Source organism: Antedon mediterranea, chromosome 10, assembly GCF_964355755.1.
Source record: "Antedon mediterranea chromosome 10, ecAntMedi1.1, whole genome shotgun sequence".
Taxonomy (NCBI): domain Eukaryota; kingdom Metazoa; phylum Echinodermata; class Crinoidea; order Comatulida; family Antedonidae; genus Antedon; species Antedon mediterranea.
In genome coordinates, this window is record NC_092679.1 from 16,546,478 (window position 1) to 16,561,426 (window position 14,949).

At 34.4% G+C, this 14,949-nt stretch overlaps 3 protein-coding genes across 4 annotated transcripts; 1 reads left to right on the plus strand and 2 right to left on the minus strand.

Moving 5' to 3' along the window:
* Positions 1–1,150: 1,150 nt before the first annotated feature.
* Positions 1,151–7,885, minus strand: LOC140059849 (probable cardiolipin synthase (CMP-forming)). Of its 2 annotated transcripts, none has more exons than XM_072105800.1 (6): positions 7,316–7,885; positions 6,864–7,001; positions 6,352–6,481; positions 5,625–5,779; positions 5,062–5,153; positions 1,151–1,355 (listed from the first exon to the last, which is right to left on the minus strand). In XM_072105800.1, the coding sequence occupies exons 1-6, from the start codon at positions 7,784–7,786 to the stop codon at positions 1,328–1,330; spliced, it is 1,014 nt and encodes a 337-aa protein (XP_071961901.1). In that variant the 5' UTR covers positions 7,787–7,885; the 3' UTR covers positions 1,151–1,327. The 2 variants fall into 2 exon arrangements, with proteins under 2 accessions (XP_071961901.1, XP_071961900.1); XM_072105799.1 differs by lacking the exon at positions 1,151–1,355 and adding an exon at positions 3,760–4,602.
* Positions 7,886–8,108: 223 nt separating this feature from the next.
* Positions 8,109–11,556, plus strand: LOC140059852 (glucosamine 6-phosphate N-acetyltransferase-like). The gene is made up of 6 exons (XM_072105805.1): positions 8,109–8,200; positions 8,446–8,602; positions 8,978–9,040; positions 9,386–9,516; positions 10,033–10,094; positions 10,238–11,556. The coding sequence occupies exons 1-6, from the start codon at positions 8,195–8,197 to the stop codon at positions 10,386–10,388; spliced, it is 570 nt and encodes a 189-aa protein (XP_071961906.1). The 5' UTR covers positions 8,109–8,194; the 3' UTR covers positions 10,389–11,556.
* A 427-nt stretch (positions 11,557–11,983) lies between these two features.
* Positions 11,984–14,949, minus strand: LOC140059850 (complex I intermediate-associated protein 30, mitochondrial-like). The gene is made up of 4 exons (XM_072105801.1): positions 14,863–14,949; positions 13,887–14,319; positions 13,497–13,682; positions 11,984–13,057 (listed from the first exon to the last, which is right to left on the minus strand). Exons 2-4 carry the CDS (start codon positions 14,289–14,291, stop codon positions 12,848–12,850), a joined length of 801 nt encoding a protein of 266 aa, XP_071961902.1. The 5' UTR covers positions 14,292–14,319; positions 14,863–14,949; the 3' UTR covers positions 11,984–12,847.

Sequence of the window (14,949 nt, forward strand, 5' to 3'; positions counted from 1 at the left end):
CACCCAGGTGTATAAATGGGTACCCAGTTAGATCTAGACACAACTTTGCGCTGGTTACCGGCTGCATGGGAGTATGTTTCCATACGTGTTTGATCCCAAAAAATACTGGGGTAATAATGCTTGTAAAGCGCCTTTGAGCATGATTACTCATGAAAAGGGCGCTATGTAAATGTGGTATTATCAAAGAACTTATAACGCAAGAATCTCCTGTTCGTCCGAAGCGCGTAACAATTTCGAAAGGCATTGTGGGATAGAATAGAGCTATGAGTGGCGCCATTGTGAGCCATGGAGTAGGGCGCCCGCATCAAATTAGAAAGTCAAAATCATAGAGGGGATCTGCTAATACTCTAGGGGGTAGAATAATTGACTTCCTAGTTTGGAGGGGGCGCTGCTCCATGCTGTGAAATGGCGTCGCCCAGTTTGACCTTTTAACCCTGTACTTCCGATACTGTGTTTTGAATGCAAATTGAAGAACAGGAGATTCTTGTGTTATAAGTTCTTTGGTATTATTTAATATTATTAATTTTTGATGGCGCACCGTGAAAACATAACCACATCGATTCCTGGCCATAAGGAATACACTGTGAAAAACTGACTTACCTAGGTGAAACTGATATCAAGACAAGGCCATATACAAGTTAGTGTTTACCGACCGACCGACCGACATAGTGAGCTGTAGAGTCGCGTTGAACGCGACTAAAAATACTGTAATGATAACGATATCACTGTCCTATAAAGCAAAGTTTCACGTGACATGGAGATTTAACAATATTCTAATAAATGACTTTAAATTTTATAAACTAAATTTATTGCGCTTTACATTTTTTTTCAGACGAGCAGTGATCGTGTCTTTGACCCACTTTCAGTAATAGCGCAGCAGATCTTCATATTTGTTCACATCATTGGCAGATTCTTTCTTCTAAGAAGGCGCATTTCTCCTGATAAACTGTCAAAACTGTTATTCATGTATATTGGCATGGCAGCTGACATCTTTGTGTTTATCACCGAAGGACTGAATGTAGTCTACATCAAGGATTCTGATGAAAGTACGATGTATATGATCTTGAGTATCTGGTCATGGAGTATGTTGCAGTTTACCATCGGTCTAACGTTAACAAAACGTCGCAAGACTCGAGCAGTTAGTGGTACTGTTACGCACTCATATCGACGTTTCTTTGAAACGGACGTATGGGCAATAATGATAACAGTGATAATGCAGGATGGTCCGTTTCTTGCCATGAGAATTTATATAATCACACAGTTTAATTTCATATCACAGATGTGGTTGTTCTTCACAGCCAAAAATGCACTTGTTATACTTCTTCAATTATTTCGCCTGATCGTTCTTTATGGTGCTATCAAAGAAGAAGACAGAACATCTAGTTTTACTACAGAACACACAGGAGAAGATCGTGATGTTGCTGACAACAATGGGACAAATGAACACGTTCCTTCTGATGCTATTAAAGAAGAAGACAGAGAATCTAGTTTTACTACAGAACACACAGTAGAAGATCGTGCTGTTGCTGACAACAATTCGACAAAGGAACACGTTCCTTCTGATGCTATCAAAGAAGAAGACAGAGAATCAAGTTTTACTACAGAACACACAAGAGAAGATCGTGATGTTGCTGACAACAATGGGACAAAGGAACACGTTCCTTCTGATGCTATCAAAGAAGAAGACAGAACATCTAGTTTTACTACAGAACACACAGGAGAAGATCGTGATGTTGCTGACAGCAATTCGACAAAGGAACACGTTCCTTCTGATGCTGTCAAAGAAGAAGACAGAGAATCTAGTTTTACTACAGAACACACAGGAGAAGATCGTGATGTTGTTGATAACAATGGGACAAAGGAACACGTTCCTTCTGATGCTATCAAAGAAGAAGACAGAGAATCCAGTTTTACTACAGAACACACAGGAGAAGATCGTGATGTTGCTGACAACAATGGGACAAAGGAACACGTTCCTTCTGATGCTATCAAAGAAGAAGACAGAGAATCTAGTTTTACTACAGAACACACAGTAGAAGATCGTGATGTTGCTGACAACAATGGGACAAAGGAACACGTTCCTTCTGATGCTATTAAAGAAGAAGACAGAGAATCTCGTTTTACTACAGAACACACAGTAGAAGATCGTGATGTTGCTGACAACAATTCGACAAAGGAACACGTTCCTTCTGATGCTATAAAAAAAAAAGACAGAGAATCTAGTTTTACTACAGAACACACAGTAGAAGATCGTGATGTTGCTGACAACAATGGGACAAAGGAACACGTTCCTTCTGATGCTATTAAAGAAGAAGACAGAGAATCTAGTTTTACTACAGAACACACAGTAGAAGATCGTGATGTTGCTGACAGCAATTCGACAAAGGAACACGTTCCTTCTGATGCTATCAAAGAAGAAGACAGAGAATCTAGTTTTACTACAGAACACACAGGAGAAGATCGTGATGTTGCTGACAACAATGGGACAAAGGAACACGTTCCTTCTGATGCTATTAAAGAAGAAGACATAGAATCTAATTTTACTACAGAACAAACAGGAGAAGATCGTGATGTTGCTGACAACAATTCGACAAAAAAACACGTTCCTTCTAATGCTATCAAAGAAGAAGACAGAGAATCTAGTTTTACTACAGAACACACAGTAGAAGATCGTGATGTTGCTGACAACAATGGGACAAAGGAACACGTTCCTTCTGATGCTATCAAAGAAGAAGACAGAAAATATAATTTTACTACAGAAAACACAGTAGAAGATCGTGATGTTGCTGACAGCAATTCGACAAAGGAACACGTTCCTTCTGATGCTATCAAAGAAGACAGAGAATCTAGTTTTACTACAGAACACACAGTAGAAGATCGTGATGTTGCTGACAACAATGGGACAAAGGAACACGTTCCTTCTGATGCTATCAAAGAAGAAGACAGAGAATCTAGTTTTACTACAGAACACACAGCAAAAGCCGGTGATATTGCTGTCATTGGGATAAAGGAACATTGAAAATATTACTGTTACAATTTTAATAGAACTGGTATTAGACTATGAACAAAAGCTAATCTATGTAGAACTAGGAAATCCTTTGTTGTAAATAGTATTTATGTATTCAGTTGAAACTCTGTGAGCGGCCACCTCCCTTAATTAGTACATTTGGTACCTTCCGTAAGGGGCCACCTCCCTTAATTAGTGCATTTGGTACCTTCAGTAAGCGGCCACCTCCCTTATTAGTGCATTTGGTACCTTCCGTAAGCGGCCACTCACCTTATTTAGTGCATTTGGTACCTTCCGTAAGCGGCCACCTCCCTTATTAGTGCATTTAATACCTTCCGTAAGCGGCCACCTCCCTTATTAGTGCATTTGATACCTTCCGTAAGGGGCCACCTCCCTTAAGTAGTGCATTTGGTACCTTCCGTAAGGGGTCACCTCCCTTAATTAGTGCATTTGATACCTTTCGTAAGCGGCCACCTCTCTTAATTAGTGCATTTGGTACCTTTCGTAAGCGGCCACCTCCCTTAATTAGTGCATTTGGTACCTTCCGTAACGGGCCACCTCCCTTAATTAGTGAATTTGGTACCTCCCGTAAGCGGCCGCGGCCACTTTTTTTTTTACAAAAAATTAGATTTTTTGTATGGTAAATTACCTCTCGTAAGCGGCCACCCGAAAAATTTGTATTGACTTTTGACAACAAAAATACAGTTTTCATACTTATGTGCTTTATATATTAGTTTTATTTCGAAGCGGTTTTAAAAACATTTCTGTAAAAAACATTCCTGTGTTTTTAGGTGAGATGAGAAAACTGCACAGATTTTGACCATGTTTTGACCGACCATTTTCATATGATAAAAGCTTCTAAAATGTGTCTGAAAATCATCATAAATAATACTAAACCACCTGATCATAAGCAATAAAATACAACCATTTGGAGAACTTAGAGGCCCGTTGCGTTAAAAACGCCGAAAATACAGTACATAGCCCAACGGCGCAGATCCGTTTTTAATAGTGAGGGGTGGGTAGGGGGGGGGGGTATAAAAATGAAATATTTTTCGAGCGAAGCGAGCAACATTAGGCTGGGGGCCAGGAGGCCGCCAAGGGGTCGAGGGGCGAAACTAAGATTTCATATTTTATTGGACCATGATTATTTGAATCTACTTTAATTTACAGGTGCAGCTAAGTTGAGAAAAGCTGTGGCAGATTTAGGATTTTGAATTACATGGGTAGGGCTCATTAAAAGAAGTACTAACCTAAAATATCTTTTACAATTGTAATTTTAAATATAAAATTTGCATTTTAACAATACAATTATAGAAATCAATGGAATTTAATTGCAGCATTATCATCAAATTGATTAGTTTTTTGTTTTAAAGATAAAAAATTAAAATTTGTCTCTAGTAAAACATTGTACAGTAAATAAAGTGCAGTAAAATATTAAGTGATTATTGTAAAATAATAATACTGTAATGCTTACACTAAGCTTAATAAATTCCTTAATATATTTACTTCATCTGATCTTCTTTAAATACTTGACTGTGTCTTTTGTGAACATGTAACTTAAACTAGATGTTATTGTGGTCGCTGCTGTAGTGTACCTATTACAAGGGAAAAAAAATGTGCTTTGGTCTTTTGATTGTGAGGGTTGGGTTCAAGTCCATATAAAAAATCCTTTTAACTTTTATACTTTCTCATTTGGGTCACACATGTCATGGTCAGAGAACACCTCTATTATTGGGACACTTTCCTATGATACAAACAAACTGGAAATATATTTTGTAACATATGATCAACCCTGATTCTGGGGACACCTCTATTCAGTGGATACACTTATTCAGTAAAGCGACTTTTTGTTGGGTCTCAAAGGTGTCTCCTCAAATTTGGAGATAAAAGAATTATAAGGATTTATAATGTTTTAACACTATGGCCAAAACTAGGTGATAAGTTTACTCAGGGGTCATCAGTATTCAGACGATACCCCTACTCAGACACCCGTATAGGAGGAATTTTGTTGGGTTCCAAGTGTCCCCCTTTAATAGGGGTTCCGCTACACTTACCTTAACATTTGTAGATAGGAATGGTCAACATAATTGAAAACAGGAGCACCAAGAGTGAATCCAAGAAGAGCTAATGTAACAGCAGTATGAAACTAAAGAAAATAATGAAACTTTGTCAAAACATAAGCTCCTAAGTGGAGGTAACAAAACTTCCTGAAATCTGGAAATTGAAAAATTTAGATCTGCCTATGTACATTAATCCATGGTGTTTTGTTCGTGTGTTCGTTTTCCCATGACATAGGTGTCGTAGGGGCGTAGCAGAAGCCATATCTCCTCTCTGGGCCGGCGTGGGTTTTTGCTGGATGGCCGTCGTCGGTTCTCTTGAACCGACGCCCTTGTGGGTGTCCAACCACCTTCCACACCATGCTCCTAAAGGAGTTGATATGGTTACCGGTTTGGTCGCCAGTTTGTGACAGTGGCTGTGTTTTGTTGGACTAGTACACCGGGGTAACCCCCTAAAGATGTACTAGGTTCTTTAAAGTGCACATGAGCTATGTGTACATTGGACTTACAGTTGAGCAAACAAATAATTGAACATCTTAATGAATGTATGAATGACTCACCTTTCCAAGGAATGTTGGTTGCATCTGAATGGTGGCATGCCGTACATCAAAGAACCGTTGTAAAGTGAATGGTGGTGGTAGTGATATAAAACGGTAATAAAACCCAGCAAGAACCAAACCAATATCTCTACCAATGATCAAGGCTGTCAGAGACACTGTAAAAGAAAATGTTCTTGAATGGAAACTGTACTACAGTGGAAACCCTATGTGTGTGTGTGCTAAAATTATGAACTACATTTTGATGTCTATTTAGTATTAATATTATTAATTACCAATAGTAAATAAATCACTGAATAAATCAGATAGGTGGTAATCCCCTTGAAGAGGGGCAATCTTGTGAACCAGTTCACCAGGGTAACCCCCTACTCGTCTCGAATGATGAACTGGGTTCTTTAAAGTGCACACAGACAAACTTTTATTTTATAATTGTATTTTTGGAATTTTTTTCTTTTTAGACACATTTTATGTTTCCTTTTCATTTTTCACTCCTTTTTAAAACATTGGAAATATTGTCGGTCTTTGTATTTGTATTAAACTTTTATTGAAAATTGTTTAATGTCTTTTTATGAATGTTTTTAATCTATTGTTCTAAAAAGACAGGACCATATCCTGTCTAAAGATGTTTTTAAATAAATACAAAAGTTTATAGTCCTCAATTTTAAAAATATCTTGGATATGCCTCTGAGTAGTGAATTTAATTTTTTTTTTTTTTAAATGGATAAAATACCTGGTATAAGTCCTTGCATACATAGTGTTATCATTAATATTCCAACCAGAAACTTATCTGCTAACGGATCTAAGATTGATCCAAGGACGGATTGCTGGTTTTTGAAGTTGCGGGCAATGTAACCATCAAGCTGAAACAAAAATGATAATTTTGTTGGTTATCCTTCTTTACTTTGAGTTTAATATAGACATTGTGGGTGTAGGGGAAAATTATGCTTGGTGATTTTTCCACCCACACCTCGAACTACAGTAGAAAATAAAGAACAAAAATTAAAGTCAAGATTGCGGCAGTTTTCCTTTTCTATATCAGAGCAATAATTGGAACGACTTATCACTTACTTAGAAAGCAGTTGTGGCACCAACGATTAATAAATATAAATCAGAGATTGAGAGCTACTGGACAAACCGCCCATTGAAGTTTAACCCATTAGGAGAACGTAGGAAGGAAGGCCCAGCGAGGCATATAGTACAAGCACTTGCTTTAAGTGCAAAAAGAAACTAAGTAAAACCAACCATATCAGTTATCCCTGTGAAAACGAATAATCCAAAGCTGAGAAGGTAGTATTCATTAAGCACTAGATAGCCAAGAACAGGTGAGAGAATGATTCTTGAGGTTGTCAGAAGATTTGGTATAGTCATGATGTTTTCTCTCTAAAATATAAACAATTAAAGTCAATTTTTTGTATGGTAAATTAATCAAACATTTAAATCAGGTCAAATTACCTGAATATTTGCATTTAACAAATCATTTATACATTTTTCTATTGTATTCAAATAACAATAATAATATATATATATATTTGCTTTTCTGGCTGTTTTGATTTAGCTTTTCTCTTTTTTTTTAAATCTCCATTGAGATCCAGCCACTGATACCCACAGCATTTCCTTTGTTTTGTCATTTTCACTAATTTGACTTTGGATTTATATAATAATTTTAAAAATATAATATCCGTTTCTAATCTTACCCATTCTTTCACTTTCTTCTCAACCTTCTTGGTCACATTTCTTGCTTTTGTTTGGATTTCTCTTCTAGAAAAGCTTTGGAAATAAATTGGTGACAGACAGCCAAACTGACGTGTCAATCTTCTGCAATCTTGACTCCAAAGTTGGTGAGAAGTCATTGATTTTGTTATTATTGGCAAATGTTTTATTGCATTATTAATATTAGATGAATGTTTGTATATTTCATTATCATAAAATGGGTTTATATAACAATCCGTTTGTAAAAACAAGTCATCGCCTCCATGTAGCTTCCTAGGCTTGCTTCCAACAGTGTTCAAAGCCAGCTTCTGTGTGTTCTGACCGTGGGGTGTTTCGGATGAGCAGTCCGTTTGAAAGTTTGCCACAGGCCTAGCCCTACTAGACCAGGAGAACGACGTAGATTCACAGGCTAACAACCTGCTTTGCAATCTATTCATTAAATAGTAACCTTTCATCTTTTCTACGCCATATATAATTGCATATTGTACTTAATAAATAATACAATTACCTAGGTCTAGTCTCTAGTCTGGCGAAAAAATGTTTGTACAACATGGGCGCAGACATTTTGATTTGCTAAGGCTTTTCAACATTTGTTTTATAGTATTTCATATTGTTAGACTCTTTATTTACCAAATAAAAATTTTAAAGTTATTCATAAAACATTAAAGTTAATATAATTATTATAAGTTATACTAAGTTGGAAAACTATAGTATATGTTTAAGTAAATATATGAATAAAACTAGTTTTTTTGCAAATGTTCGTCTGCTAACTTTGTAGAGAGCGTGTGACGTGTACTTGTCAACCGTCAACAATACCTAAAATTAGTTTTTCCTGTGTTTAATTACTTTTACATTCCTTTTAAATGGAGGTAGTATTTCAATCATTTTATTCCAAAGATATATTTTATAAAACATTGTATTTTTACTATATATCTGATCATAGTGACACCGAAAGTGTAGGCCGTTTTGAATTTGTGTAGATTCGCTGCGAGTTTAGCCAGAGTCGGCGTTTTTTCAGAGCTAGTGAAGTTTTAACTTGGTCGTTTCGTCCCAATTTGTATTCAAACATAAGGCTACTGTATATATAATATAATTTACTTTTATTATCTTTCAGAACGTAACAGATGACCTCCCAATTTTTGATCCAGATATTCTAAAAAGACTTGATTATGAAACCTTAACAAATCTATCATATTCCACGCCAAGGTCGCCACAAAAGCCAGGAGAATCTCTGATTATGAGACCACTGTCTGCCACTGATTATCAAAAAGGTTTAGTTTATTTAAATTGTACAATATAACATTTTTTTAAACTGTAAAATATAAATAGAATTGACAAACAATGATAAACCTAATAAGTAAGAGTAAATACATGGGGCATTCAGTTCAGTGTTGATTCATTAGTCTGTTTTTAAATATATATTTTTTTGTTTATATAATTTACATTACATACGGATGTCATATATCATTGATCCACATTAATCCACTGGATTATAGTGCTGAAATCAGCGATGTCCAGTCATCATATTGTTGTCAATATTTTATCTGTCAGCCATAATGACATTTTTCCATTTTTTTTCTCAGTATTTTTTTATTTTGTGACAACTTTTAATGTACTCTTATTTTGTTAAATGTCTTTATTTACAGGATTCCTTGACCTTTTAAGGCAGTTGACATCTGTTGGTGAAGTAACAGAAGAACAATTTATAGGTAGAATAATGTTTTAAGAGCAGGTTTCTTTATGAACCATGGTAATGCCCCTCCCCCAAATAAACTGCTTTATTGTACTCAAAATACTGTGTGCTTTGAGCACTGACTTCATTACTGTATAAGCACATTTCTTAAATGTGGGCTGATTTGTTAATGTTGGTGTTTCAACTTATTTCCTTTGCGAAGAAAAAGAGCATTTTGGCCAGATTAATGTTGGCTAATATGGTATTGGTATCAGCCACATATTTTGAGCATCAACATTTCTTGTATTTAGGTGATTAAAACTGACATAGAATTTCATAAATTGACATACAATTTCCATAATTAAAACATTTTTTATTACAGAGCAATTTGAACATATGAGATCATGTAAGAATACATATTATATAATAGTGATAGAAGATGTATCAACCGGGAGAATAGTAGCATGCGGAACATTAATAGTGGAAAGAAAATTTATTCATGCCTGTGCTACTGTAAGTATTCAAGCCATATTTTATATGTAATTCTATATAGCGCACAACCCAATTATATTATGTTGTGAGGTAATTTCCCGCATGATCACAATCAAAAACGGTACTGGGTTTGGTCTACTAGCAGAGTAAAATAATGTTTAGCATTCCCTAAAAATGACTTGTATCGGCAATCACCAACAAAACTCATTCGAACTTGGAATAGGTCTTTTAAAATTTCTTCTAAAAGCAGTTATCAATTTAAGGCATCTACAGTAGTACAGTAGAGCTCACCCTTATTGTTGACACTTTCCAGACAAACAAACAAACAAACAAACAAACAAACAAACAAACAAGGGCAATATAAGTTTTAACACAACAGCCAACCCCTATTATGCGGAGAATTTGTTGTATGGGATCAACTGTATTGCTTTTCAAGCACAAAGTAAAATAGTGTCCCAATGTGTCATTTCCATGCCATCAATCAAAAACCATTGTCCCTATTCAAGCAGTTACTAAAGAGTTTTTGTCATTTCTCAGAGAGGACTAATTGAAGAGATTGTGGTTGATTCAAATTATAGAGGTCAGCAACTTGGTAAATTGTAAGTACTGTAAATTATTATATCAACATTGATGTTAAATATTCATTTGATTTATTTAGCTAGATAAGTCTTTACATTTGTTGTTCTAAAAACGACTGATTATAAACACACTAAAACTAGTTTGTTTTTCATAATTTTTTTAGAATAATGGACACATTAACAATAATCAGTAAACACATAGTAGGCTGCTACAAGACGACACTTCAATGCAAAGTTGAAAATGTTCCATTTTATGAAAAGTTTGGCTATAAACAAGATGAACAAGTCTTCATGCAATATAGGCACAAGTTGTAGACTCATTTTAAGGGAAGTAACTATCTGCACAGTCAACCGTGCGTGTAAATTATAAAATTCTATCGGCATGGTCAAACATGCATCTTGCTCTCTATATTGATAAACTACAGAATAAAGGTGCCTGGTTGAATTTGCTTATAGAAAACATTGCCAAAGATCAATAGAAAAAATGAATTTACACATAAAGTCAACTGTGCCTATAGAAAATGTTAAAACTATAAGCACAGTTAACTGTACTAATAGCCTTTTCCTATTTAAATACAGCTTATAACATGAAGATTCATATTGAATGGTCTACACACACTAAAGAGGTTCCAATGTCAGGTTTCAAATAATAATGGGGTATACCTTGATTGGCACTTATTAGCCAATTCTGTTCAGTTTAATTCCAGACCAACATGGTCGTGACCTTCCATCCTGAAATATGTTAATATTATATTAATGTTAACATTTTGGACATGTGCAAATACACATTTGTTGTGAGTTGTAGCACAATATTTTATTATGCAGTCATTTTTAGCAGTTATTTATATTTAATTACATTTAAGTGAGCATCTTTTTTGTGTCATTTTTTTTGTTATTTTTAGGATATTTCATGTGTAAAGCGCTTAGAAATTCTATTCTATGCTAATATGAGACAATTGTTATTATTGTGGTGATGGGTATTTGTTTATCTGACTGTACTGCTCAATCAGAAAAAAAAATATGTTTACAATGAAGATGTGGTCTAGTTATAAACCTATTTTTTTTAGTCATTGGCCATTCTAAACAATTGTAATGCACTGCTTGGCACCAAAGACCTAAAGGAATAAGAGTGAAATGAAGTATGCACTTGTTTGTTATGATAGCTTCTGTTGCTATTAAATTCTGCAAAAGGTATCACAATAATTTAACCTGATTTAATATTAAGTATATGACCATAATAAAATAATAATGTTACATATTTGTATAATTATATTTGAATATTTTGAAGATATTTATAAAGACTATATTTCTATAAAGTTGACAGTACAGTAGTTTTATGTAAAGTATTTTAAAGAAAATGAATTGTTCTTAATAAAAGTATTTAACTTTAAAAACAAACTCAATATGATTTAAATAAATACATTTTGAAATATTGAGTCATGGCTTGCCTCACTTTTTTCAGTTTGTTTTAAACTATTGTATATCAAGTGGACATTCTAGTAACTTACTTAATTTTAAATTTAATCGTAATTTTTAGGTTTATTTTTGAATGTTACCTCACCATTGTATGTATGGACATTATTATTGTTTAAATAAAATCAAAGTATATGAATAATAATAAATTTAATAATTATGAAAATGAATAGTGTTACAATATATCTGGTATTGTATGATATTGTGTGTACAGTTTTGTAATTTGTTAGTGATATGACAAAGTAACATTGATTGCGTAGTACTTCATAAAAACAGCATTTCATGCAAAAAAATAATTTAGTAGCTTAAAAAACACATGATTCAACTTCAAGAATTTTAATTTTGCTATGTTTTATTTGCAATACATTTTTAAAAAGGTGTAGTTTAATTAACTACTAGTATATATAAGACTAAGTATTTGATGTCAATTTAATGAAAACACAAAATCAATATCACAGCGTAGTGTCTGTAGTCACATTGGTATCACTTTGTGGTGTTCTGTCTCCAGCAAATTCGACTAAAGGCCAATTTACAGACAAGCAGTTACGGTAAGCGGAAAACAAAAATATAGAACCATGTTATTTCTAATGACTATTTAACACAAAAACATAGATAGGATTGGCAGTTGAGCGGAAACATGCTCAGGATAGATACAGATTCTACATGGGACAAGCACACGGTTTTCTGCTTACCGTTACCGATTTTCTGTGTAAATTGGCCTGATTGGTTTGATGTAATATACAAATTTAAGAGTGGTCATTCACTAAAGCAGTTATACTACTGGCCCGAATTCAATTTTACTGGTCATTAGTAATCTTAACACATACAGTATATATGTAAAAACATTTAATGGTCAAAATAGGCCAGTTACTTGGACGTTTTACATGCCTGCCATAATTTTTACTGGCTACTGGTCAATGGACTTGTAGTATTAAATAAGATAAAAGATATTTTTAAAATGTTAACTTTTATTAGTATTTTTTGTATTTATCATGTATAGCCAGATTATTCAGTGTATATTTGTGCTGATTACTAGCTGCATTATGGGAGTATATTTCCATACGTGTTTGATCACAAAAAAACGACTGGGGTAATATGTTCAGCGCTTAGAGGTTTCACAACATTACAGTAGGCGCTATATAAATCCAGGATATTATTATCAATATTGTTATTATAAAAGATGACAAAGTTGGCAGCCGGTCATACCCCTTAGGAGTACTTTATAGATGCCATGCATTTACTGTATTGCTTGTACAGCCAGTTCAGTTTATAACTCAACCACAAACAAAACAATATTAATTTCAATATCTAGTGTCATACGTTTCATATGCAAAATCTTCAGTATGTGTAGGGTCGTATTCCGCTGATATCAAATCTATTTCTAAGGCAAATTCTCCGTCTACAGCGTCAGCCATCGTCAATCCAATACAGTTTATTATTTCTAGATCAATCGCTGACTGCTTATCTTGGATACGACCTTTGTTGGACAGAAAGAATTTTGAAAATGGTACCTGAAAAAGATTGAATCATTCTATTAATAATTAAAACAGTAAAAACAAAACAATTAAAAAAATGTAATTGTAAACTTTGGTCTTTTTCATTCAAGTGGTAGGCATAGTATCCTTGCACAGTCATATATCATTTGCTTATGGTTATCCTTGGCAATTTGCCTAAATATATAAAAAATTAAAACTTGGTTTAACTAGTTTCTAAGTCTTAAGATTGAAAAAAATTCCTTCCTAATATTTAAAATTATTAAGTAAATATGTACATTTAAAGTTATTTTTAATGTTTAACTGTCAGAATATCGAACTCTCTGAAAACATGAAACTTTCCCCAAATCAGATTTTTCTTTAATTCTTTTTTTAACCATTAAAAACACATTCCAGAAAACCAGACATATCAGTCCAAAAGTGTCCAGTATTGTGAGAGTTTACTGTAAATAATTACCGTCACTTCTTGCCAATGAGGGCCTCCTCTCGTGAACAGAAAGTAACTCCAGATGTCGTCATTTGTTGCAGTGTAATAATTATCAGCGTACAAGTTCACCATGTACGATCTTCCATCACCTCTTACTCGGAACTTCAATACATTAAATTGCGTTAAATCTATTTGAACTTTCTTGTCAAATGCACCCTTCAAAATGAAAAAAATTAATTACGATAAATGACTAGATGTCAGCTAAGTACAACTGATTGCTGATACTGTACATGAGGTTCCAAAATAAAGGGGAATGGGTGGGGGTTAACATGGTGTAGGTGGGAGTGATACATTGTTATTCCCATTTGAAATCAATTATACTAGAACGGATAGAAATATATTATTCATCATCATACTTACATATAATTGTTTAGATTTAATCCCACAGTAACCACTTCTTTCCGTTACTCCGTCTTTTGGTAGAGTTGTTTTTAGTTCGCCATGAAATAGAAGCCGATTATTTCTACTCATGCATAATTTCGCCCAACTTTTTCCCCCAATTGCGTGATCGGTATGAACGACAAATTTGTTTATAATATCTTTACTTTCGCTACTCATTATCACCTTATGGGTGTCATACATAGTATCTAATTTTGACCCCCTAAGTTTGTCAAAAACTTCGCCACTCAAGAGCTTCAGGTTCCTCCTCCAATATGCTGTTATGCTTTCATCGCCGCCAGTGAGCGTTTTGAGTTGGCGTGTCACTGTTGAATTTTTAATCATTTCCTTTCCAAAGAAAATGCAGTTTTTTAAAGTGGCCTGCATGTTGCTGTCAGAGAAGCATCATAGAAACCTACAAAATATTTTTGTAATGTATTATTATTATATTATATAAAAAAATAATAATTGTAATTTTATAATGTCACTAAAAAAAGTTTTGAACGAAATAGAAATCTCTCACATAATAAAAGAGAAAATGGGGGTGGGGTTATGGATGGGTTTTTTTTAAAAGGGTGGGGGAGGATGCCGTTGGCGTTGGATCTTTTTAGACTTTTTTGGGTCACAATTTTGGGAAATCTCACCCAAAAGCCAGCAGCAACTTCAAACTGGACATGCTGTAAGATGAGTTTTTTTTTATTTTAGCTACTTGGGAACTTTCATTAACTTAAATTGTAGGCCTAGGCCTAGTATACTAACCAAGCTCCGTTAGACTAGGTTAACGGGCTTCGTGAGCCGAACTAAACTTTATCCGATTCCCACACACCATCCCCATGGCGCCTACTACCAGGGCCTAGAGTAAAGTCTGCTCTTTCTACTTGTAGTAGACAGATCGTACGCTACACTTTGATCTCAGACTACTTATTAGCTATAATATTAACTATATTTTCTCCTTTACCTTGCATAAATATAAATTATCAGGGAATTATAATGCTTTTTAGGACCGGCGAATACACATTTCTCAAAGACCATGCAAAATATACTG